Source organism: Acipenser ruthenus, chromosome 5 (genome assembly GCF_902713425.1).
Source record: "Acipenser ruthenus chromosome 5, fAciRut3.2 maternal haplotype, whole genome shotgun sequence".
Classification (NCBI taxonomy): domain Eukaryota; kingdom Metazoa; phylum Chordata; class Actinopteri; order Acipenseriformes; family Acipenseridae; genus Acipenser; species Acipenser ruthenus.
Window position 1 is genome coordinate 64,844,955 of NC_081193.1, and position 27,265 is coordinate 64,872,219.

Genomic DNA, 27,265 nt, shown 5'->3' on the forward strand with positions numbered 1-27,265 from the left:
AGTTCGCTTCTACACGGCTGGAAGGTAAATGCATTCATTGTAGGCAATTTATACGTGACAGATGCAGACATTTATCTGTGGTCTGGCCTGAGTAATACCTTGCACACTGAAGAACAAAACATATCTATCAGCAGTGTCATGCATGGCTGGGAACAGTCCTTAGTTCTTGTTTGTTGAACAGACTGTCTGAATCACTGTCCAAATGACTCACTGACTAGTTGTATTTTTTATCAAGTGTCTACAATTATGTGTCTACACAGCTAAGTTATTTCTCTAAGGTTTTATTAAAGTCAGTATAGGTCTCCTGCCAGAAATGTAATTACAAAATAAGGGTCTTCAGTATAATGTAAAAGTATATCACTACTCTATGACCTAACTCTACAGTATGTACATGCAAAAGTGTGATCCTAAGTATGGATAGGCATCTCCCTATATTCCCAGATTCTCATTATTTCTTCTAAAAAATGTTTTTACCAACTTCACTAAATGGTCTGGAAATTATATTATATATTATTTATTTCTTAGCAGACACCCTTATCCAGGGTGACCTACAATTGTTACAAGATATCACATTATTTTTTTACATACAATTACCCACTTATACAGTTGGGTTTTTACTGGAGCAATCTAGGTAAAGTACCTTGCTCAAGGGTACAGTAGCAGCATCTCCCACCTGGGATTGAACCCAGTGTCTCCCACCTGGGATTGAACCCACGACCCTCCGGTCAAGAGTCCAGAGCCCTAACCACTACTCCACACTGCTGATTTTTGTAAATCTTTCTGAACTTCATGAAGTTTTTTTCACCACTGTCAAATTTGTCTCAAAGATTTTTTTCAAAGCATAAAAATGAGAACATCTTACATCCCAGGGAAACATAACCAGTTTTATTGTTTAATTGTATTGTCTGGTATTCATTTTACAAAATTATTACACAACACAGAACAACAGAGATGTAACATATAATGCAATCATCCACAAATCAATCTTAAAGAATTGTATCCTTACCGTACATGTAATATCAGATAGCATGGACTGTCAAGAATATATTATCACATATAATCCATTTTGCATGCAAAAAAAGTGGTTTCCAGCTTGCTAAATAAGATTTATTCTGGGTAAAAAAAAATACACTTTCATTTTTTCAATATAAGTAAGGATTTATAAGAAATAAATCTTTTGAGGTTAAATATAGAATAATAGATGGGCTTCAGTGAGTTACAGGAAAATAATTCCATCCAGGGTTTATGTGACGTCATAAACTACGAGACCGTTGGAGCGAGTAATTTATAAATTGCCACAGAAACCCGAGATGGAATTAATTTCCTTTAACTCACTGAAGCCCATCTATAATTTTTTATAATACATGCATATTAAGATCTGTAATAAAAAAGTCAATAAATAGGTGTAAGGTTCAAATTGCAAGTGAATTTAATGAATAATAATAATAATGTACATTAAGTCAGTATTAAAGAATCTTAAATATAATTTTCTTTTTGATAATTCAGGAACGGTGAATTAAACTGGGTAGATAATGAAATGCCCAAAATAACGTATTTTTTTTAAGGAAAACGTGTTTCAATGGGGTATGCTTTTTTTTTTTTCGCTGTCAGAGTCGAAGATTTATGTCGCTCGCTTGGTTGGTGCTCCTGTTAATGAAGGACGATTGTAAATCCTCAGAGACAGATTTGTTAAAAGTGCCTAAAAAACACTAATTGTGTGTGTTGTCAGGTGATTGAAATTGTGAAAGTCATTGACAGGAATGTCTTTAATTTCCCGTTCCTCTCGTTTCTCTGAGATACGAATATACCAGCTTTACATCAAATTTTGTATTTTTTTAACGTATTCTCATTAATGAATATTTCTCTACTGTGGGTGTCGAGTGATTGAAAATTAGACATTCTGTGTTTGAATTGAAAGTGGTCATGAGGAGTCGAATAGGTCAAAGTTCAAGTATATTTCCCTCTAGAGGAATTATAATAATTTGACATCAATACTGTGCTATTATGCCTTTTTTCCCGAATGGCTCTGGATGCAAATATAGCCTTCATCCATATATATTATATATATATATATATATATATATATATATAAAAAATTAGCAGAGAACATCCTAATAGGAATATTATACAATGTTGCCTATGATGACATTGATCCCCACCTTTGATTTAACCCAAACTGCCACCAGGCATGATTATTGTGTTATGCATTAACAAAAAGTTTAATTTGGTACTTCAAGTTGGCAATGTTGTATCAAACCTCACAATTCCACCTAAAATGGCCCTTTTTCATAAAAAGCACTCTTTCAAAAACATATTTTCACACAAGTGGAAAATGGAATCGTAATACCTCAAATTTTACTTTAACGCACTTGCTTTTCATGTTGTGGAAGCATTCCGATTTTATATTTTTCAGCAATATTCCGGGGCAGTATTGAGCCCTTATTGACAACGTCGATGTTTAGTTAGATCTCTGGAAGCCCACTGATTTTCTGTGTTTCGTGTGTACAAAATCAGTGGGCTACCAGGGTGGCACTGATTCAATCTGATAAGCTTGACAGGTATTATAATTGATTTCCAATAAAAGTTCAATCACTTGTGCAGTCTTGCATATAAAAATACCTGCCAACCAAGCACATATCTGCCTTTTACCAGGTCTGCTGTTTTGCCCATTATAACGAAAACTGACTTGTAACAAGAAGATGCTGCTTTTACATAACTACATGTTGTAAATGATTGCACTACATAAAAATGAATCCGCCACATGACCAACAGCCCACTAAATGTGTACAACATTTGTGTTACTACTTTGTACATACATCCAGTAACTGCCACAGCATTGTATCACACGTAGAATGTTATTCAAATTGTTATTCATGAACATTATTCTTTCATCTTTTTTTTTTTTTTTTTTTAAATCAAATGACATTCACATAAACACCAACTGCCTCATACAACAATCTTTGTTGTTTTGTTCTTTATATTACATTAAAACACTGAATATAAATATATTTTTTCCAGATGATGGAATATACTTTTTAAATAGTTTTGGAAAAGGGCATTATTATACACACTGACTCAAAATTATGCGTTTTATCATGTTTTAATTTACTGTATTGTAGTTTATCTTGCAATAACAAAAGAAAAAGTACTCCAGGTGCTATGAAACTATGAAAACAACCAGCACAGTTCTTTCTTTCTTTTTTTGCATTGGGTTAAAGGAATGGGTTGAAATATGTCCAAGCTTTACACACAGAACCCTTTCATAATGTATATCCAGGAAGCTTATTTCCTACTAGCTCTGAGATGTGATGGTATTTATTAACCATCTCAAGCGTACCCAGTCCATCTCTCTCTTCAACTTCCTCATGTAGGTCGGGTGTACTGACCTTGTGTCCGCTGAAATCAAGATCAGAGTCATTAGTTGGTAAATATGAGCTCACTTGAGACGTTTGAAGTGAATGGCTTTCTTCAACAGCTTTATGTCCCTTTCCTGAATTTGGCTTATTTTTACAATCCAAACTCCTCTGCGCTCCCTTGACTCCAGTCTTTATGTAACCCAATTTCCTCCTTTCACCTTGTTTATGTTTGGTATCTCTTGAGGAGTACTGAATTTCACTGGCTTCTGAAGATACACTGGATGCCGATGGCTTTCTGTGATGCATGACAGGATAGGTTCTTTTGAGAGACTGCTCTGGAGAGGTATCTGATTGAACTGGAAGAGGTGCAGTAGCTCTTTGATTTCTGACAGAATTGCTACCAGTGCTGGAGTCGTCATCTGAATACATACGTCTTGGACTTCTCAGAACTGGGTCAGGGCTGCTATCAAAATTTACAGAGTATCTGCTTGTAGGTTCTGGGCTGGTGAATTCTTCAGAACAGCCAACACGATCTGGGCTATCTATGAAATCATCTGAATATTTCAGGGCAGGGCTACTGAATCCACTGTTAGCAGGGCTCAGATTTTCACCATCTAAACTTGTGCTTTGAAATCCTGGGTTATTTAGACTGGCATGTGGGAAGCTTGTGTCAGAGTTTTCCACTTCATTACAGCTTTGGTCAGAATCCTGGTTAAATACTCTGGGAATATGAACTCTGACATCTCTTCCATTACGCCTGGGTCCTGGTTTTGTTCTGTCTTTTAAATTTAGTGCTGGAACACTTTCATGTGGCTGCTGAACATTCACATAACACCCTGTCTCCTCTTCCTGGGAGCCTTTTTCTTGTTTATTTCTGTTACCTGCTTCTGAACTGTTAAACAGAGAGGGATTTGTCTTTATTATCCGAGGGGAGTCCAATTCCACACTGTTCATCAGTGTTTGAACATTTTCATCAAAATGATTGCTCCTGTTATACATCTCACCTCCATCATATACTTTGTTTGACTCTGTGACTTTTTTATTTTTCGACAGAAAGCCTTTACAGTTCTTCGCTTTCTGTAGCTCAATCTGTTTTCTCCTGTACACTTCTCTGCGCTCGTGGTACATTAACATATCTGGATTGGTTTGCTTCAGTCTTAACCGCAATGTATTTGTTATCCCATACAACAATTTTCTTTTGGGAGAACTAGAAGCTGTCTTTTGATTCTTTTCTTGTTTCATGTTTTTTCTTTGTACTTTTCTGGTTTCCTTTTGTAAATCGGATGAAGAAGTTGATTTCACTGGGGACTGGTGCTGTTTAAGTCTTGGACTGGCCGACCTTTGTTCTGTTGGTGTTTGCGATGTATGTGCAGCATCAGCTTGTGATCTTGATCTGGTGTCTTTTGTAGCTCTACGGGAATGCGCATCCACAGATTTGTACAACCAGGCAAGATGAGGATGAACAGATAAAGGCAATTGCTGAGGCTGACTGTTCAACAAAGAAAGTTCAACAAGAAGGGCATTTAGCAAAGGCAGTTGTCTTATGGCATCCCCAAGGGCTGCAGAGGCAGGCTGTGTTTGTTCAAAGGCCGTTGCTGCTACAGCGCTACCTTTTGATCTATCCTGAGAACATTTGAAGGCCTGCCTCGCTGCAGGTGAATCTCTGTCTTCCAGATCCTCTTCCTCCTCTGAGCAAAGGTCCTCCACCACAAGAGCCTCTCCCCCTACATTATTTGATCTGTACTGTTCAGGATCATATTCATTTGGCTCATTGTCTGGGCATCTGTAAAACAGGGCTGGTGGACAAAAGACACCTGTTTCATTATAAAACTCTATTTTGTCTTTAGCTTCTATATTCCTGTATTGCTTTCTTATTGCTGGTTCAGTCTGTGTCCCAACAGAAGTTATCTCACTTTGATTTGGTTCAGAAACAATAAGTTGTGTCACTTGCCCTTCCAAATCAATTTGCTGAAGAAACACGCTACCTTCATTTGTCTGAGGTATACAACATCTCCCAACCTCATTCTCATTTTTATGTTTACCTTTGCTGTATTTATTTTCTTCAGTAATATGGGCATCGTTTTCTGTGTTTTCTTTACTCTGAACCATGCTTTGCCATGACTCAACTTTCAGAACTGTATTCTCTGACATATGTGGAATCAAACTTGCTCCTAAACTTAAAAGTTTATATCCCAGCGAAATGTAACCTACCTTTTCACCCATCAAATTGTTTATTATATAAACGCCCTTTTCTCCGTGGAAAGAAGGCATTGAAATGCCATGTTCTTTAACATCATTACTTATTTTTTCAGTTAGTTTCGCCAGAGAAATAAGGCAACTCCCAACTAACTTTGGCGTCTCGTTTTTTAAGTCCAGCACCATTGCGTAAAGAGGAGTGTTGGACAAATGTCTGTGGAGAGAGTCCAAGCTCATTTTAAACAAACATGACTTGCCCTTCTGAAAGAAATACTGGCCATTTCCTCCCCCAACATGATGAAAAAGGTCTGACGTTACGTTTTCTTTTTCCCTTTCCAAATCCTCCTGAAAAATATCTTCCTGGTTTTCTTTGTCTCTTCGATAGATCAATAAAGTTGGGAAATCTAGCAAACGAACAGCCACTGCAGGCACCAACACTCTTCTTTCTGTTGTAGATGTATCAGTCTTTATAAAATCCACTAGTACTTCCAAAGAAAACAGCGTTTCTTTGATTAAATCTGAGTCTGCCATTTTTGATTCATTCAAAGTTCACTTCAACTCAGCGGCTTAGTTTATGCAACAGTTAAGTTAGCGTAAAATCACCAGGCAGACATCCGAAAGTAGTAACATGCAAAACGTTATTTAGGATAACTAAAATGTATATAGTCCCTGACGAACTGGTCCACAACGAGTAAAGTGAATTTTAAATAATCCGTTAACAAGCTTCACGCTAAGCACCAAGGAAACAAACCTCTTCGCATGTTTACACGGAAGCGAATTGCAAAGCACTGTGGGAATTGTAGTTTTTAAAGTATGTCCAGCAGGGTCCGCAGCCCCCAAAATACAGCTACGGACAAATGTTTTGCATCACTCTGTATAGAATAAACTAATTTTGCTTCATAAAGTTGAATGAAACGTTAATAGTGTTGCGTTAACAAATTGAATTACATATCGCTTGGTAGTTTTCCAAAATGGAAAAAGTCTGACATTTCAAAATCTAACATATTCATTTAATACATTTAAATACTGTACTACTATTGGCTTCTGGGGTAGACTTTCGCGGTATCGTCTTGTAGTTTATTTGATTACATGACGTTAAGTAAAATATCAAAATTATGTCCATTAAGTTTTTGTGTTTGTTTGTTTTAATTAGGCAATCCTAAAATTCTAGGTGATGCAAAACTTTTGGGCATAGCTGTACACGTGCCAAGTAGTCACGCTGTTGGTTGGAGATAGATCTTTTTGGCTGAAATATTTTAAAGCAGGCTTCATTCACAAATGTCTATTAGCAGTTTTACATAGATAGGTATATTTTTGTCAGGGTGTGGGAGATTTAAAAATCGTTTCTGATAATATATTATAAATTAATAAGTTGTACAACGTATTACTTTGCAGTATATTAGAAGAAACAATTTCAAATCCAAGAAAAAAATTACCCATTAATCAAAAACTGAAAGACATGTATAGTAAGCAGGTAAAATGTATTAGTTCTAAATTGACCACTATTGTGTGATTTTTAGGGTTTCTATTCTTGTTAGACAGCTTGCTCATTAAAATCATTTGTAAATATTTTAAGAGCTGACAATTACTGTATCTATTCAGGGATTCTAGGATACGCAGTCTGAGAGAGAGGTAAAAAGCACCCGGCCTGGAGTGCCACAAACCAGCACAGGTTCAGTATGTAACTGAAATATCTCCAGATTTGCCAAGTTGCCTGTGGAGCTTAATTAACTGAGCTGCTTGGGAGAATCATGTGAACAATTTACTAAAATGTTTTTTTTTTCTGTGGGTAAAATAAGATAAACTGTATATTAAAGTGCAGTGGATGACATAACGGAATTACTTTTTCTAACAATGACCTGTCTTTTGAACCTTTTCTAAACATGAGGCAGCACCTTCCATTCTTCTCATTTATATATGGCTGTCTAAAATTCAGATTTATAAAATCCATGATATACATTTTGTTCCAGGCACATTATTATTATTATTATTATTATTATTATTATTATTATTATTATTATTATTATTATTATTATTATTAATAATAATAATACTTACTTACTTACTTAATTAATTAATTAATTAATTAATTAATTAATTAATTAATTAATTAATATTTGGCAGACACCTTTACCCAAGGTGATTACTCATTACAAAATAACTTTGAAGATGGCATATGCCATGCACAAGAAAGGTTTAGCACCAATATGAAGCTAAATTAATTTTACTGCTTATTTTTCTAGCATATACACATATTGGGCCTGATTTTGCTAACACGGGGACAAACGCAAGGGCAATGGTCAAAGTCATTGCGGTAGCGCTGCAGGGAGTGGTCTGTCCCAGCACAAGCTAATCTGGACACAGTGTCTTTGCGCTACGCCAATCACTGCCGAGTGGGAGGTGAAATCGGATGCCCAATCGTAATTCTGTAACATTCCCTTTAAGAAGCTGTTTGCGCTGGCGCCAGGACACTCAGCAATTTTTTTATTGAGTAAAAGAATAACCAGAACTAGCTCAATGTTGTCTGTATCCAACATGGAAGAGACACCATCGCAGCATGAAGTGGGAGGGAGGGAGGAGGGAGGGAGGGTTAGGTGTCCTCGGCTCACCACGCACCAGCGACCCCTGTGGTCTGGCCGGGCGCATGCGGGGTTGCCTGTAAGCTGTCCAGGGTTGCGTTGTCCTCCGACAGGCGGCTAACGGCACACGCTTCGGAGGACAGCATGTGTTCGTCTTCGCCCCTCCCGAGTCAGCGCAGGGGTAGTAGCGGTGAGCTGAGCCTAAAAATAATTGGATACTACTAAATTGATGAGAAAATAACAAAAAAACTAATTGTGAACTACTAAATTTAAATAAATAAATAAATAAATAAATAAATAAATAAATAAATAAAACTTGTGCTGGCTACAGTGTAACCAGAGGCTTATATATTTCAATCCCTCACCATTTAAAATAATTGTATATGTATTCGGCATGTGTTTTTTTAAATGTATTTGTGTATTGATTGTAAACCTACACAATTCATTAAAAAACATTCTTAAAGGCGTTGTCTGTTTTGTTTAATAACTGCATAGTAAAAGCATGTGCGATGGGGTATCGCATAACCACAAAAACAATGACAATTAATATTGAATTCAGCCGAATGTACATCTTTTATTGAGGCTGCAATTAAGTTATATAGTAAACAAACAAAAACAAACAAAAAATACACAGCCAAAATGTCTGTTCTTTATTTTGTTTGCTGTTTCATCTGTAGCCCATTCAACAGAGGAGGAGGAGGAAGGCCAACACCTCTGTCACATCAACAGCCCTGGAAGAGATGAACAATGAGAGGATGAGGTGACAGGTCAACAACAGGACAATGACGTCAGGCCAGCACTGAGTTCTCCTGCCCAAAGTCTCCCAGTGTTCCATAAAAGCCTCATGTTCCCTAAAAGCTTGTGTCCTCTGGAAGGTCAATACGACATCCATTTTGTCCTGCGGATGAGACCTAAAACCGAGGTCCTGTTATTAAGTGACTCTACAGCTGCAGCTGTGATGCATAGTTCACCCCATAGGCTTTGAATAAAAGCGACTGCTAAATGACTGATTAATAATAATAATAATAATAATAATAATAATAATAATAATAATAATAATAATAATAATAATAATAACTGGAACTGGCAGGCAGTTTTGCAGCTTCCAAGCTCAGTACCAGTTGGAAATTTTGGCAAGCTGTAGCACTGCAGCACAAGTGTCAGCAACATATCAGTTTTATGGAGCAGTTTCAATTCAAAATACTGTTCTATAGTAAACATTAACCTATATACACTCTGTAAGGAGTTATAAGCTAGTTTTACATTTTAACTTAAGGAGAAATCTAGGTTCACAGGCAAGGTAATTTTTGGATAGAGCACATATGGTTTCCTATATGTGTTCCATAGTAACCGTTAACCTATCTGCACTTTGTAAGGAGTTATAAGCTAGTTTTACATTTGACCGAAGAATTTGAAAGGTTTTTAAAGAAATGCGTCAGGTGGCCATATTGGTTTACACACAAACATTTAGGTCTGGTGGCCATCTTGTTTTACAAAAGAACACAATTTTCCCTATTTGAATTCCATTGTCCCCAGGATGATGCCTAACAAGTTCACCTTGCTGGTGGGAAGAGGTTGTGCTGCATCACTCTTTCCCAGATCTGCAGTGGATAGGATCCTTTCGCGTCACCAGGGCAACATTCAGTATTATAGTGGAACTGGTAAAGGAAGATATGCAGCCAAAAAGGAATTACATACGGCCCCCTGTGCCAGTGGAAAAAAAGAGTGGCGATTGCTCTGTATAGGTTGGCAATGTGTTTGGGATGCATAAAACCATAATTCATCACTGTATTTACAAGTTTGTCAACTCCCTTGTTCAGTTTGACTGGTTCAGTTTTTTAATGTGTCCCTAGCTTGTGGGACTGTGCACTCTATTCCTCTTTCTGAGAGGGCATTAACCACTTGTTGGTACACATGCTTGTTGCGCTGTTTCGAGCAATCGAGCTGGCTCAACACATCCAAGGCACTAACTATACTTATTAATGCCCGGGTTTCCTCCTTGCTCCAGCGATTTTGAGTGGAGGGCAGACATGCATTGTCTTTGGACATAGCTGGGATCAAAAGCAAGGGAATTCAGTTACAGACATTGAGTAAGCAGCTCACTTGCTCTTGGTGTTTAACTTTAGCATAGTTTTTACAGCAAGGGCATTCTCAAACAGCTGCTTTAATACAATTGTACACCGCAGTTCATGGTAAGTGGTTATATACAGAACTGTAAACTCACAAGATATATACAACATGACAGGCCAGACACAGCAGAAAACAATAATAAAAAAGACCGCCTGCATTATCATTAAGGTGAACTACTCCACTGCTAACCATGAAATCGCCCATCAGCCACTACTTTCTGCCATCTTGGAATCTACAGTAACAACTGACCTGCTCCCCTGCAATATTTATAGTTAAGGATAAACACGCTCATAAACATTTACACATGAAATGCAGGTTTCCATGTAAAACTGGGCGTGGATTTTCCCATGTGTTTCATCATTTACACAAGTAAATGAGATTTACCCTATCCCTCTCTTTGGCCGTTTTTTTCAGCCACAAACCTGAATTACACGAGTAATTCTCCCAAACATGCCTACATTTTTAGAGTTTTAAAAATCACTAAAGTGTCTGAATTTCTTACAGTATTTGGGAGGGAATTCCAAAGTTTGGGAGCATAGACACTGAAAGCCCGATCCCCTTGAGTGCGCAGCCAAGATTTCGGAACAACCAACAAACCAGCCTCTGAAGAACCTAAATTTCGGAAGGGGGCGTAGGAGACAATCAAGTCAGCATTGTATGCAGCTGCCATGCCATGTAAGACTTTATAAGTTAAAAGAGCAATTTTAAAATCTATTCTAAACTTTATAGGCAGCCAATGGAGTTTAGAGAGAACGAGTGTCATGTGGTCGTGGGATTTTGATCTCGTTAGAACACGAGCAGCAGCATTTTGAACATATTGGAGCCTTCTTAATAGTAAAACTAGCTTTAATAGTAATTCCGTCTAAAAACAGTGTGGGGACTTTACTCAATTGTTTCCCAGATCCTAACAACAAGGCTTCTGTTTTATCAGAATTTAACTGTAAGAAGTTGTCATGCATCCAACATTTTATATCAGCAATACAATGTGACAAGACAGAAACTGCTGTATCAGAGTTTGTTTTAAAAGAAATATACATTTGTGTGTCATCTGCATAAAAATGATATTTGACACCATGGTGTTGAATGACCAGGCCTAAAGGAAGCATATAAATGTTAAAAAGTAAGGGGCCCAAAACAGAACCCTGTGGAACACCTGAAACAATGACCTCAGGATCAGAAACAAAAGTACCAAGTGAAACTGAGTGACATCTGTTTAAAAGATATGATCTAAACCAATCCAAGGCGATTCCAGAAATACCAAATATATTTCAGTACAATCTGCATGCCTAGTTTTCCAAGAGTCACACCTAACAGAATCATTTCATTGAATTTTATTTTCATCTGGATTCAGACATACCCAGGTGGTGTTGCGGTTTCCAAACAGCTTAACCCTCACCATAGGCACAGAGAGTCATTTCTGTAAAGTCAAGAACCAGAATGTCACATGTCTGTGCTTCAAATCAGCCTCACATTTGGGAAAAATGAATGGGCTGTAGAAAATCAAAAACATGTATATATGGGAAAGGTTTGACATAGCTAATAAAATACCTTTAGTGCCCTGCCATTCTCTGTATAGATCTCCCATTCTGGGGTTGAAAGGAAACACACGTCATTGAAACATGGAGTTTTGATTTTAAAACATAGGACTAGATATTTAAAGATACTGAAAGCTTACTATGGTACCTGGATTCATTTTACAAAACTTAACCCATAAAACTATATTATTCAAGGTCACTCAAGCAGTTAATTGTTTCTCCTTTTGTTAAAACGACAGCATCCCTGTTGGAAGTGGAAGAAGTCTTGAGCAGATGAGAAGCCCATATGTAACACTATGAAATGTAATATGGGTAATATGTTATGCTTCTATTGTACAGTGCATTAATACATACATGATTATTTGGTTGTACTTTAACCTGTATATTCGTTTTAAGCTGTATTGTGTTTTTCTTTGAAATGTGCAATATAAATAAATGTTTTTATTATTATTATTATTATTATTATTCAGCTCAATGTTGGCCCATATAGTTACGACCATATTGTATGGCTACAATTTTCAGCAATCTTTATTTTTTTTTTAATGTTAGTGACATTAATAGTATTCAAAATATTACACTGTAGTTAAAAAAAAAAAATTGAATGTCTTCTTCCAGGTACCCTATCACTTCATGTGCTAAAGGTAAGCTCTGTGGTCTCGCCTCACCCTTATGTTCCCAGCTTCACTTTGGTAGAGCATGCCAACAGGAAGTGATAGGGAGGACCAGTGGCCAATTGCATACAGCACCTAACCAAAACCTGGAAACAATTCTTGTTGGCAGCACAAAAAACTGCATTTGTCCCAATAGACTGCTTAGGTGCATAACATGTTAATCCTGGGAACATCTAATACAGACACACATCTTAATGGCAACTCTAAAGACATCAAAATTCACGCCAGCAGCCAGGATCCTGCATTATACTGTAATTGCTTGATATTGATTGTCTGAATTCCCAGCCAAAGCATTTGTTATAAATTGACAAGGCAAATCTATATATATTTGATTCCATGTTAAGTAAAAAAGATAGCAATGTAATTTTATTACAATAACCCTCCAGTTGGTGCCAGTAGCACACCAATTCACTATGCCTAGTTTAACTTTCAATGCGAAACACAACATGCAGTATTCCTTAATATCAGCTGAAGTGTGCACACATCTCTCCTACAGTTAAAGACTCATGTTCAAGATGTTAAATATTTTGTGTTAAATGTATGAAACAAACAGAATGCATACCTTAGGCGTTTGAGTCTGAAATAAGTCCGTCGAAACGTCAGTCCCTACAATCCAATGCCAAGGATATGGACTCGGTAGGTTGGGTTGGGGAATGATCGACATTTTACATATCAAATCAGTAGATGCGGGTGGAGCTTCGGGCGGTGCTGTCTGTACAGGGAGGCAGTGGTATTCAGTTGGCTGTTGGCTTGCAAAGAGGTGGGTGGGTGCTTGTTATTGTTAGGGAGCCAAACGAGAAAGTACAGAGATAAGCTGGATATGGAACGAGCACACAAGGATAATAATTATCATTAGACATTTCTTGTGGTACCATGGGATCGTCATTGGCTGGATTCACAGGTGAGAATGCGGTTCATTTCATTTTTTATAAATTGAAGTCAAGTTGAAACCGGTGCTGAAAGTATAACTGCTCTGCTGGTGCTGGGACGTTGATTCAGTGAGTGAAACATTTATGCTGTGAAACAATGTCTTCTTCGCGTCGTTATGGGTAGGGTTATTATTGTTTTACTATGAAAAGCCATGCAAAACGCAGTGAATTTATACTTCTTTAGTTTATTTACCGATCTAGGCTTTCTTAACGACATGAAGTGACCACCAAATTATACAGTAGATTGCACGTATTTTTTAAACGCAGTGACTGACCTGTATCCCCACATATTTATTACAATACATTGGTAAACTGAGATAATGACGTATTCTAAGCGAGCTGTAACTGTAAAATTAAACAACGGGCATCTAACACTTCTTGTTTTTGTTTTTTTTAAGTTGTTTGTTATTTTGCTAATGTAATGGTAACAAACAATAGTCTACTTTTATATGTTTGTTATCAAAATAGTTTCTCAGGATGGCACTACTCTAGATGGTGTATAGAAAAAAAAAACATGGGGATTGCTACAAAATAAATCTTTTTAAAAAAAAAATATGATATTAAAGAATGAATTGGTTATATTGCTTTCTAATAAGTTTAACATTTTAAATTGTATTATGGATCACATCTTTCCAGTGGTTAATTGTAACTTAGTGTTTTTTTCTTGTTTAAACACTAGGTGGCTTTATTTGATCATTTATTCACAAAGTGAGTCCCAGTTGTAATATTAAGTGCATTCAAGTTCAGCATTAGTGATTTGAATGGGGGAAGGAAACAAAAACAAACTACATTTAAAATAAAATACATAAGGGTGTACAGTAGATTTATTTGTGCCCACACCATTTTACGTTACCAAGATAATGCAGTACAGTAGAGCAGTATTAACTTCAACACATTCCCCAAAAAAACCAAAAAGTTGTGTTTTGGTGACCGGTGACCAGACTGTTATGCAAGGAGCTGTGATGTACCAGGTGATCACTTATTATTATTATTATTATTATTATTATTATTATTATTATTATTATTATTATTATTATTATTGTTGTTATTATTTGTTTATTTAGCAGACACCTTTATCCAAGGCGACTTACTAGGGTGTGTGAACTGTGCATCAGCTGCAGAGTCACTAACAATTACGGGGGCAGATAAGAGCAAGTAAAGCACATTTAAGGAAGGGTGATAAGTGTCCCAGGGGAAAAACAGAGAAGTTCTACAGGTGCTGTCTGAAGAGGTGAGTCTTAAGGAGGCGCCGGAATGTGGTCAGGGACTGGGCAGTCCTGACATCTGTAGGAAGGTCATTCCATCACTGCGGAGCGAGGGTGGAGAAGGAGCAGGCTCTGGAGGCAGGGGAGCGTAGAGGAGGTAGAGCCAGTCTTCTAGTGCAGGCGGAGCGGAGAGGTCGAGTGGGGGTGTAGGGAGAGATGGTCTGAAGGTAGCTGGGTGCAGTCTGGTCAAGGCATCTGTAGGCTAGTACAAGAGTCTTGAACTGGATGCGAGCGGTGATCGGGAGCCAGTGGAGTGAGCGGAGTAGTGGAGTTGCGTGGGAGAAGCGAGGCAGAGAGAACACCAGGCTGGCAGCGGAGTTCTGGATGAGCTGGAGCGGACGGGTGGCGGACGCAGGGAGGCCAGCCAGGAGGGAGTTGCAGTAGTCTAGGCGGGAGAGTACCAAGGCCTGGACCAGGAGCTGGGTGGCGTAGTTGGTGAGGAAGGGTCGGATTCTTTAGATGTTGCTCAGGAAGAATTGGCAAGTGCGTGCCAGAGTGGAGATGTGCTGGGAATAAGAGAGGCAGGGGTCCAGGGTGATCCGAGGTTCTTAGCGGAGGAAGAGGGAGAGAGTGTGGTAGATTCCAGAGGAACAGAGATAGAGAGATTAGAGGAGGGAGAGGAGGAGGGAAAGAAAAGGAGGTCAGATTTAGAGAGGTTGAGTTTGAGGTGATGCGAGTGCATTCAGGAGGAAATAGCAGACGGACAGGTAGAATAGCAGACGGAGAGGTAGAATAGCAGACAGACAGGTAGAATTCTCAGAAGACCCACTTACCGGTTGCAGAGGTTTGTGGTGTCTGAATGCACAATAATTTATTCAAACACTGAATGTGAAGTGAGCAAGAGATAGTGACCAAAAATATACAAGATAAATATTTGGACACTTACAACACTTAGAGGCCATAAGGTGTAATGATTTGTGATCATTCAGAGAAAAGGTACTATATACTGGATCTCATCTGTATTGATCTGAAATGAAGAAGCTATGCAATTCAGTAGTACTGCAACAAAACTTAAAGCAACAAATGTTTTGACCGTCAGTCTTTGTTCAAGGCCATTTCTTGTTGTAACCCAAAAGAAAGACTAATATTTGAAACATTTGTCAAATAGTGTAACAAAAGATGTTTTGCTGCTTGTGTTTGTGTAAATGAAAATGCCAAATCAAATTTACTTTAATCTTTTTGTATTCTCTGATCTGGCCATTAATGCTGTTCTTGAAAAGCAGCTTCTGTAAAGGCATTAAACAAAAGGAAGGTCTCCTAATGTTAATTATTTTGAACAATTACAGATCTCTGCCTGTTCGGTACATTAAGTGCTGTCACAAAGACGGCCGGAGTGGGTGGCGTCAGACCAGATGCAGGAAATAAACACACAGAGACTTGATCGCGCTCAGCATTTAATAAACAGAACAGAAAATAAAAAGGTTTTAAACACAAAAACACGGGACACGGCACTACACGCCAAAATAAAAAGACAAACAAAACGGACTACACAGACAAAACACGGTGAGCAGATTTAACTATTACTATTATTATTATTATTATTATTATTATCTTTACCTCCGTCTCCAATCCCGTTCTCCACTCACCGAACACCTAACCACGAGTGAAAGAAAATGTGTCTATATATACTGTTGTGCTGGGATTCAATTACTAATTAATTATTCACTTGAATCCCAGCACATGAATTAATTCTGTGCAACCCCGTGCTCACATATTACATTTAACCAGCACATGAAGTGATTTGTGCCCTCCTCGTGCCTAAATACAAATCTACACTTATTAAATCACACGTGAAACACAGACCCGTTTATATCCCGTGTACCAATCTATACACCAACATTAACACACGCACGCAACATACAACACATAACACACAATTGCACACAGGGGCGGGGCACATTGCCACAGTGCCTAATTGTCTAGAAATGCTACCTTAATTTTGACAGCTGACCTTGATAGCACGTTTCAAAGGTGTACATGGATTGGAGAATAATGCCACTCCATTTTAGCTTGACAAAAAAAATGTCCTGTGCTCCTGCATGTAGAATCTGGGCCTATTTGGCTTGTGCATTTTCAGTAGTACTTATTTAGTAGTATTATTTTCTTGGCTAGTTTTGATTTAAAATTCTGCACTGTTCAAACAGGATATTTGATTTCTGAATGTGCATTAAATGAATGAACATAATAAAAGATCTGAGGGACGATTTGTCATTTTTGTCTAAGTGCTTTATGCTACAGTACATCTGAAATATAATTAATTATTGCTGTCCAAGTAAATCATTGAATAAAAAAATAAAATAAAAAAACGCCTACTCATCTGATGCATTCAGTATGAGTGTAACTGAAGTTGAACTGGAACATTTCCTAGTGAATGAATTCCAGGAGTTATTAAACTTGTTGTCAGCCCAGGAATTGTCATAAGGGAGTATTGTATTTTTGTATTTTATTTAACAAGAAGTGTATCTGTCTTTTTCTAGGAAATAAGCAAATTCAAAGAAACTCCCAGAATACAATATAAATAGAACATATAGGGCTGTATTCTGATCACAGCACAAATGCGAGTGCAAGTGCAAACGACGCTTGCCCTTGATTCTGTGGCGCAAAAATAGAGTGGAGACGTAAAAAACCCCATTGCGCTGAATTGGTATTCTGAAGACATGTTCTGCGCCATTATATAGCGCCGGCCCCGTCACCACATGTCGGCATAAATTTGGGTGTGTGGTATCATTAACGTATTTGCCGAAGCGATTCTGATGACAGCGCAGTGGGGTCCTAAATAGACAATTGAGCACTGTGTTGACCCGCTGAAACCAGGATTATTTAGTGATGCAATCAGGAACTTTAAGAATTGAACACACTACAAAAAGCAAAGTAGTCCTACGTAGCAACTGCATGTGCTTAGAATGACATAGAAAGAGGAAATCAAAGAAAGAAAAGTAAAAGAAAAAAGAACCTAAGACGAATAAACGACGAAATGTAAGACACTAACAATATTATTCGTAAATTAATAATAAATACATGAATTAAAAAAAAATATATATCCTATTTTGCAGATAGAATGAAGTACTACATTTAAGAACATAAGAAAGTTTACAAACGAGAGGAGGCCATTCAGCCCATCTTGCTCGTTTGGTTGTTAGTAGCTCATTGATCCCAGAATCTCATCAAGCAGCTTCTTGAAGGATCCCAGGGTGTCAGCTTCAACAACATTACTGGGGAGTTAGTTCCAGACCCTCACAATTCTCTGTGTAAAAAAGTGCCTCCTATTTTCTGTTCTGAATGTCCCTTTATCTAATCTCCATTTGTGACCCCTGGTCCTTGTTTATTTTTTCAGGTCAAAAAAGTCCCCTGGGCCGACCTTGTCTATACCTTTTATGATTCTGAATGCTTGAATCAGATCACCGTGTAGTCTTCTTTGTTCAAGACTGAATAGATTCAGTTCTTTTAGCCTGTCTACATACGACATGCCTTTTAAACCCGGGATAATTCTGGTTGCTCTTCTTTGCACTCTTTCTAGAGCAGCAATATCCTTTTTGTAACGAGGTGACCAGAACTGAACACAATATTCTAGGCGAGGTCTTTCTAATGCATTGTAAAGTTTTAACATTACTTCCCTTGATTTAAATTCAACACAATATATCCGAGCATCTTGTTGGCCTTTTTTATAGCTTCCCCACATTGTCTAGATGAAGACATTTCTGAGTCAACATAAACTCCTAGGTCTTTTTTATAGATTCCTTCTTCAATTTTAGTATCTCTCATATGATATTTATAATGCACATTTTTATTTCCTGCGTGCATTACTTTACACTTTTCTCTATTAAATGTCATTTGCCATGTGTCTGCCCAGTTCTGAATGCTGTCTAAATCATTTTGAATTACCTTTGCTGCTGCAACAGTGTTTGCCACTCCTCCTATTTTTGTGTCGTCTGCAAATTTAACAAGTTTGCTTACTATACCAGAATCTAAATCATTAATGTAGATTAGGAATAGCAGAGGACCTAATACTGATCCCTGTGGTACACCACTGGTTACCTCGCTCTATTTTGAAGTTTCTCCTCTAATCAGTACTTTCTGTTTTCTACATGTTAACCACTCCCTAATCCATGTGCATGCATTTCCTTGAATCCCTACTGCGTTCAGTTTGAGAATTAATCTTTTATGCGAGACTTTGTCAAAAGCTTTCTGGAAATCTAAATAAACCATGTCGTATGCTTTGCAATTATCCATTGTCGATGTTGCATCCTCAAAAAAATCACGAGGACTGTAGCAATTTATTTTCATAGCAATTATTACAAGTGAAAATATTTATGTACAGTATATGGAGAGCAGCATAACAGGAGCACCACTTCTGTATATGTGTGTCTGTCCTTTCTTTCCCTGGTTGTTGCTGGTGCTGTGTGTGTGTGTGTGTGTGCGTGTATCATGTGCAACTTTAAACGAGTTAACTGCTGTGTAAACTTAACACAATGTATTTGCTTTGTTCTGTGATTGAAAGAAGTCACTACTATCAGCAGACCTGAAACAAGATGTCGGTTTCGCTGTCTGATAATGTATGAGCTTAACTCGTTTGAAACATTATAACAAATTAGAAAATGGATCGGAAATTTCCTTTAATCTGATCGGTCAATACAAGGTCTTAAATCTCTGATGAAGGACCTTGAATGTTATCTTTCAAAATATGTTTAATCACTGTTCCAAATCAATCCTACGTAAATACAGTATTCGTGTATTTTGCCTTTTGCCTGCTTGTTGAAAGAAAGTCTCTATTCTTGTAGTGCACACACCCTCTGAATGTTGTCTGTCAATGTAAAATATCATGCTTTCTCGCTGTCCTATCGATTTATTTAAATTTAATATAGCAAATAAAGATAAAAAAATTAAATAATCGAAAGTGTTTGCTGTCAGTGGCAATACTGTAACCACAATACCATAGCAACTAGTCTCCGTTTTGAATGACTAGTTGAAATCAAACAACTGCATGCAGTCTGATTAGTTTAATCAACTTTATTTAAGAACAACAGTGGCACAGGCACGTCGCATCTCTTCTAAAGCCAGGAGAAGGAGGCTTTGACTTTATGAACACACACTGTGAACAAGTAACTGAACAAACTTTTTTTATTTTATTTATTTTGCTAATCTTCAATTAATATAGCCATCTCCTGTGTTGTGAAGCATGGTTTTTGTATTCTCTCGGCGAGTGACCTACTACTTCCTGTTCTGACTTGAACTGGTTGTTCTTGCTCAGTGCTACTGTTGCTCGACATCATTGCCACTTCTACATTCAAAACAGAGCCCTGGTGTGACGCAAGTGCATTCTGTCTCTTAAATGGATTGTTGCCTGGCCCTGATTGGATAGCAGATTCCCCAACCTATTCAGCATTGATTGGCTGGGCGGTGTCACTGCGCCACTAAACGCACTTGCGCTGGGTTTTTATTTTGATCAGAATCGCACTTTGAGAAGCCACGCCCTACGGGGGCGTTTGACTTTAACCACTGCGTCTGCGATTGCACTTGGTTCATCAGAATCGAGCCCAAAGTTTAAAAACCAAAAAAACTGACCAAGGAGAATTTTTTTTTTTTCCATCACACTTTTAACTTAATTTAATGTTCTCTAAAAAAGGATTCTACTGGACAAGATCACAATAGCAGTAGACACTGCTGAATGTTCAGCGATCAGCTGCAATATGCTTTGGGGGGGGGGTGTCGGCGGGGGTGTCTTGGTAATGAATGCGGTCATTATCTGATAAAGGAGAGGGACTGGCAACATTCTGGCACATTCACCAACATCCTTTTAGACCATGTGTTTGCTTTATGGGACGTAGAGAATTAAAGCAAGTGCCTTTGTTCTGCTTTGAAGTTTAACATTATTGCCAGCTTCCTAGGCTCATCTGAACAAAGGACACTGCTTTGTATTGTAAATTGTCCTTGTTGTTTTTCCAGTGGCTGCAGTGTGCCAGTTGTTTTTGTTTACACTAACTGTTTATGTTTTTATTGTGGTTGTACATTCTATGGGTTTCCTTAGCCACATTATTCTCACAGGAGCATAAACAAATGTGGTTACCATATGGTTTTGTTCTTTTAAGAGCGGGCATGGTCATGTCTCCAGGAAGGGTATTGTTTTTAGTCAGTCAGAAAAATTTCATGTAAATCCCATTCAACAATTACAGTTATGAAGTACTGTAGAGTAAACCTTGAACTTACAGTTTAGCTACAGTAATAGCTTTGGTTTTTACAGTATTTTGAAATTACTGTAAAAATACTGTTAAAGTATGTGGGTTTTCATCTAGGGAAGTAGAAAAAGTAAACTCCCTCCTGTATACTGCATTTAATAGGAATACATATGTAATCATATATCATTATCTTCTTTAAAGTGTCTACCTTAATTAGCTTTCATCCCCACACTTTTCATTTGTAAGTCCAAAAAACAAACCATTTGTTTCCAATGAAGTGCATAAAACCCCCAGTGCTTCAGAAAACCGTCAGCTCTGCCCTAAGAAACCAATCCCAAAAAGACTCATTACTCATGTTCAAGAATTTGTATTGCATTCCAGCATATGGTAGGTCCAAACAGACAGTTTACTGTATTTGATATCTACTGTATCATAAATAAATCTATGCGTTTCCAGATAAACTAAAAATGCAAAAAAGCCAAAAACTCTGAGTTGTTTCTTTTTAAATGTTGTGCCCACTTATTAAAAATGGCAGTTAGCCCTGTTTTGAAACTGTGTATAAACCCTTCATACATAGTAATGACCATTGTGTCTCATTCTTCATTCCAGATGAGTCTTTATTTTCCCTGGAATAATCATGTATGGTTGGAGTCTCCAGGCAGGCAGGCAGTTGAAGAAGTGTCATGTAGGGCAAGGAGGCTGTAATTGGTGATCCACAGGAGAAATCTAAGCCTGGTTTTCACTTCCTAGGTCGCCAGGACAACACCTTATATTGTTTCCATCTCCCATTATCAATGAAGGAAATTCATGGTTGGGATGAGAGATTTGATTTTGTTACAGTCCTATTGCATTTGGTCAGCCTTGCCATCTGTGCTACAGAAAGAGGCGGCTTTGCTTGGCTTGACACATAGAGATTCAGTGAGGGATGCAGACACGAGCTGGTTTGCCTTAAGTGCCCTGGTAAAGGCTTTACGTGCATAACTGTGCTGTCCAGGGTTTCACTCGGCCCTTGTTGCACCATTCACAAGCTTGGAAAGCGAGAGCAAAAATCATTAGTTGTGACAGTGTCCAAGTGACTCTGTGGTGTGGGACTAGGCAGGAAAATTGCTTTCGGGCTGGATCATGTCAGTTTGCTTTATGTAGCTACAGATAGCTTAAAGAGGTGAAACCAGTCAGTAGAACCTACTTTATTTCTGGTAGACTAATTGCAGTGACATACATTTCATAACAGACCACTTTCTATCTCGCTCACAGTTTCACAGAAAGGCTTGATAAGCATGTTCTTTGCTCCAGTGGGGCGCTCTCTCATCAGTAGGCTGTAACAGATTGGATTAAGTATCTTATTTGAGCAGTGGTGGAAAATCTCTGCAATAGCAGATCCAGGAAACCAGCCCAGTAGTGCTCCACAGGCTCCAAACTCGCAAAGCTGTTGAAAGGACACGAGCGCTGTAATGTTACTGTAATTAATACTAGTCTTGACTGCAACTGCAGTACAGTAGGCTTGTGGAAGGTCACAGACTGCCTTTAGACATTTTAAAGAGGAAATTTGGCTTGCAGTGTGAGTGTGAATTAAAAGGGAATGGCCAAACTGTATTCCAGCAAATTAATTGCATAGTCGGTTTAATTGATTTGGAGTTTCTCACATGGGATCATCAAATCAATTCAGTACGAGTAATGCAGGGGTTGTAGTCTATTTTGTCTTGTTACAGTTTATGTGTAACATAATCCGGCTACACACATGAATTTGAAGCATTCCTTTAGAGATCAAAGCCAAGTCTCCATGTACTGGAGCGTATCAGTCTGGTTTTCAAGTAATTATTACAATACAATTGAGTGAGGCATGGAAGTTGCTTCCACTTTAGTTTTGACGTTTTTACTTGTGATTTTTGACATTGTTTTAGGTAGTCTTGTAAAGTACCTTCATTTAAAATCTTGTCATGTTGTGTAAATGGGTGTCTGAATAGACTTGACTTCTTTAAAACATGAATAATTTCAAGACCTTCTCTTCCTCTTAGTGATTTACAACATTTCATGACCAGTTAACATTAAACAAAATACAAAAATAAAAATAAACTAAAAAAGGAAATATGCATTTAATACAAACTGCCGTTGCTCCACTAATGTACTGTATGCATTAAGAATATGTGATGGCTACTGTTGGGATATTTTCCATGTGGCACTTAGTAATACAAATGGTGGAGCAATTCTGAACACAGTACCCATGAGGTGATACTGTATGACTGGTGTGTTTTGTGGGGGAAGAGATATTGTGCCTGCTATGAAACTAAATACCAATAGATCTCAGCAGTTCCAATTGATCCAAACAGGGCTTCCATTTAGATATGTCTTTTTGTGGCTTTGTTATTTCATATACAGCACTTGTACCATACACATTCTTGATTCCTGTATGAAGAGTTTTAAAGATTGTCAGAAGATGTTTTGCTTTACTACTGGGTCATTCCATGCCAACTCAACCAGTGCCTTTGCCCATCCGTCTCAGATTTTCCTAGAAAAATTCACCTGGGGGGTTTCAGACACGCTGAGTTCAGAAATGATAGCCATTATTTTTTTTTATAAATTCCCCTTAGACCTGTGACCTTGCAAAGGTCAACCTGAAGTGAGAAAGGGACCTTGACCAGAAAAATCACCCTGGGTGCAATTTTAGATGCTACCATCATGTGTAGCACCTTGTTCTACTCATATCGAATAGGGCTTTTTAGAAAAAAATACTAGGAGCACCCTACTCACTTCTGGCAAATTGCCAGATGAGGGGTAACTGAGTTTTATTCAAACTTCAGCCTAACCCTTTACCCTGTAGGGGATGTGGGTCCTAAAATGTAAGCATTGCTGTAAGACCCTTAGGAACCAGTCTTCCAAATTCTGTGAAAAACTTTTGGTTTCAAGTCCCACCACTAGTCATTAAACCCCTTTTGAAATTTGAATTTTTGCTATTTGTACCAAGTTTAGGCCGTAATAACTTGCATGGGGGGGACTCCAAAAAATCACCCAAAGATATGTTTGGATAAATGTTAATGAGATCTACAAGCATCAAGCAAAATATGCTGGTATCCAGAGAATTTGGATTTTTGGCAGATTTAAGTTGCATTTGTCTTGCATTCGAGCTTTGCTTATGGCCACTTTGGTGAGGTTAAAGTACCACATAGTTCTATCCAAACTAGCTATTTCTTCAATTGTGCATTCTCTGAAGATTTGATCTAGAGAAAAAGGTAACAATGTGGGCTTCCAATGGCACTATCTTGGAGCTGAGGGGTTATGAACTTGCATATGGGACTTATAATGACACATTTGAAACTACCAAAACCTCACTTAGTTGGATTTTAAAAACCAAAAAGTGATAGTAAAGTGTTTTTTTTTTAAGTTGTGGTGCCTACCTATGGGGATAATTGATTGACTGACCAACCATTTGTGAAAAAGCCATTTGCTGCACTTTCATGCTAGCCAATCAGTTAATTATTTTCAGGCACAACTGAAAGTCTTTGGTTTAGGAGGTCTTCGATGACAGAGACAGGTGTTTTTAAACGGTGCTGTAAACAGGGACGTTTTTTTATTTCTAAGAAAAACCATGAATTTCGTTTTTAAAACCCAACTAAGTAAGGTTTTGGTAATTTTAAAATGTGTCATCGAAACAGTAGAACCAAATCCCATGCAAGTTCATAACCCCTCACCTCCAAGCTAGTGCCAGTGGAAGCACATACTGTTACTTTTTCCTCTAGATCAATCCTCAAAGAATTCAAAGTTGAAGATATAGCCAGTTTGGATAGAACTATATGGCACTTTAGCCTCACCAAAGTGGCCATACGCAATGCTTGAAATGCATGACAAATGCAACTTCAAAAACCAAAAATCCCCGGATACCATAATATTTTGCTTGATGCTTGTAGATCTCATCAACATCCATCAAAACATATCTTTGGGTGATTTTTTGGAGTCCCCCCACGCAAGTTATTACGGCCTGAACTTGGTACAAATAGCAAAAATTCAAATTTCAAGGGTGTTTAATGACTAGTGGTGGGACTTGAAGCCCAGTGTTAATCACAGAATTTGGAAGACTGGTACCTAAGGGTCTTACAGCAATACTTACATTTTAGGACCCACATCCCCTACAGGGTAAAGGGTTAGGCTGAAGTTGGAATAAAACTTGTCAGTTAATCCTCGTCTGGCAATTTGCTCCTAGTGACAGCTCCTAGTATTTTTTTCTGAAAAGCCCTATTCAATACGAGTAGAACAAGGTGCTACACATGATGGTAGCATCTAAATTGCAGCCAGGGTGATTTTTCTGGTCAAGGTCCCTTTCTCACTTTAGGTTGACCTTTGCAAGGTCACAGCATGTCAGAAAACCCCCAGGTGAATTTTTCTAGGAAAATCTGAAACGGATGGGCAATGAAATGTCCCTTTTCTGGTTGAGTTGGCATGGAATGACCGTACTGGTACACTGTGAAGGAGTCTGTTCTGCTGACACACATTGTGTATGGAGTAGTGTATTTTTTGTGTTTTGCTTTTCAATTCAGATTTTACATGTATTTGATACGTACCATTATCTATAAAGTACAAACCAAGATTAAGTACCTGGAAAAACCCTTTTGATAAAACTGTCAAAGCTTACAAATGTTCGTGCCTTATGAATGTGCTCTTTAGAGCTGATGCATCATGTACAGATATGTCCCTCCATACTGTACGCCTAGATCTGACTCTGCTGACGTGTAGTGTGTGTGTGACACCTGATACAGCTGGATTTCAGTGCAGGGAGCAGGTGACACTTTTTACTGTATGTGCTCTGTGGATGTCTTTTTTTTTTTTTTTTTTTTTTTAACAGGCCCCACATGCACAGCATATCCACAGGGTTCAGAAGGTTTGCAAGTCAGCACACGCACTAGGCCAACAGGTCCATCAGGGACCCAGCTAACCCAGTCCTCCTGTGTTTACTAGAAACTCCAAAGCTAGATTAGATTTCATGCAGTTTTCAGCCAAGCAATTCATTAGTGGGGCATGTACTTTTGTTTTTGAAATAAAATGCACCTTACATACAGTGCAGTAGGGCTTTGCTGGATTGAGTGTTCCAGCAACCTTTGCTGAAGGCTTTACAAATCTACCTGTTTGCGTCACCAGGCAGGTTTAAATGAACTGTTTTGTTTCTGTAAAGTCTTCTCTACTGTAATGGTCCTCTTGGAAAGATTATGACTGTGAAAAATGAGGGCCCTTTAAAACTAGGACCCCATTCGCATTACTGTGCTGGCCCAGGGCTGCTGCATATTTACGTCTGCAACCCCGTTCACATTTGCAGTTTAAGGCGCCTTTGCGCATTCACCTATAGATGTGACCGAAAAGCAGGCCTAAAATGTGGTGAATTGCACTCAGAATGGAAGAGCTATCTGGATATACAGTAATCCTTGATTTGTAGCAGATGTGTCTTATTAATATATTTTTCAATGCAGCACAGCAGCAATTTTATGGTAAGAAACAAAAAAATATATTATTGACACTTTTGACTTAATGTTATGGTGTGTAACGGGGTGACGGTCCGGCCTTACCCTCATCCACAATCACGTTATTCTCTCAAGAACACTGAGAATTTAGAATGCAGAAACAGCAACTTACTAATGTTTACATTTATAAATATTTATTTTCGTAATGGATACTTCACTCAGATTGCAAATGACTAACAGGTTGTACATACAATGACTGACATTCGCAAGACAAGCTCACAACTGACCACCTAATACTACTGCTCCCTCCAAAGGAAAGAAGCAGCATTAAATAGTAATTAATTATTCAATAATTGGTTACATCTGGAATCATTTTCTACAAAAATAAACTATTATTTAACATTCATTCCATCTACAATAAACAATCATATTTTACAGTACACGTGTTCTTATTTATACAGATTTGTTTAACCGGCATGAATACCATCTTTGTTTACAAACACGATTGTTAAACTATTTATTTACTCATAATTATTGTCATAGTCATTATTATTCTCTAGTCCCTAACCACTACCAGTAAAGACTGAACATCAGCATTACCCCTTCTCTTGGAAGATTACCGCACATATGGCTATAACAAAACCCTTGTTCCACATGTAGCTACAGCAACTTCAGTAAGGGATGCGCCATAATCTAATACAGCAATACACCGTCAAATACACTTTGCTCAACAACATGGACGATACATAATAAACCACTGCTCTAGCACCAGTAGAATAACATTAACAATAATAATCACAATAACACATTGAAATATTACAGTGAGGGTCTCACCCTCACATGGTGCATCAGTGATCTTAATATTCATGGATGAGAACAGTATTTTATGTGTGTGTAAAAGCAAACGGCTAAAATAAATGATCGGCATTTTAATATAAACAGTAAATCATCAGTTATTGTTTCAAAATGACACCTGCAGTAATACAC

General features: G+C 37.9%; 2 protein-coding genes across 6 annotated transcripts in view; one reads left to right on the top strand and one right to left on the bottom strand.

Annotated features, from left to right (window-relative positions):
• Positions 1-865: 865 nt before the first annotated feature.
• On the bottom strand, positions 866-6,352 carry LOC117402710 (microtubule-associated protein 10-like). Its single transcript, XM_034004102.3, has one exon. It carries the CDS (start codon positions 6,081-6,083, stop codon positions 3,261-3,263), a length of 2,823 nt encoding a protein of 940 aa, XP_033859993.3. The 5' UTR covers positions 6,084-6,352; the 3' UTR covers positions 866-3,260.
• Positions 6,353-13,217: 6,865 nt separating this feature from the next.
• LOC117403032 (signal-induced proliferation-associated 1-like protein 2) overlaps positions 13,218-27,265 on the top strand; it is a 138,216-nt gene continuing 124,168 nt past the window's right edge. For all 5 annotated transcript variants that reach the window (XM_059024379.1, XM_059024380.1, XM_034004867.3 and 2 more), the window contains exon 1: positions 13,218-13,368. The gene's annotated coding sequence lies outside the window, so the exon portion shown is untranslated. The remainder of the gene's footprint in view (positions 13,369-27,265) is intronic.

Bases quoted from the DNA above. Each gene is read 5' to 3' on its own strand.
- LOC117402710 (XM_034004102.3), bottom strand. From the start codon at position 6,083: ATGGCAGACTCAGATTTAATCAAAGAAACGCTGTTTTCTTTGGAAGTA.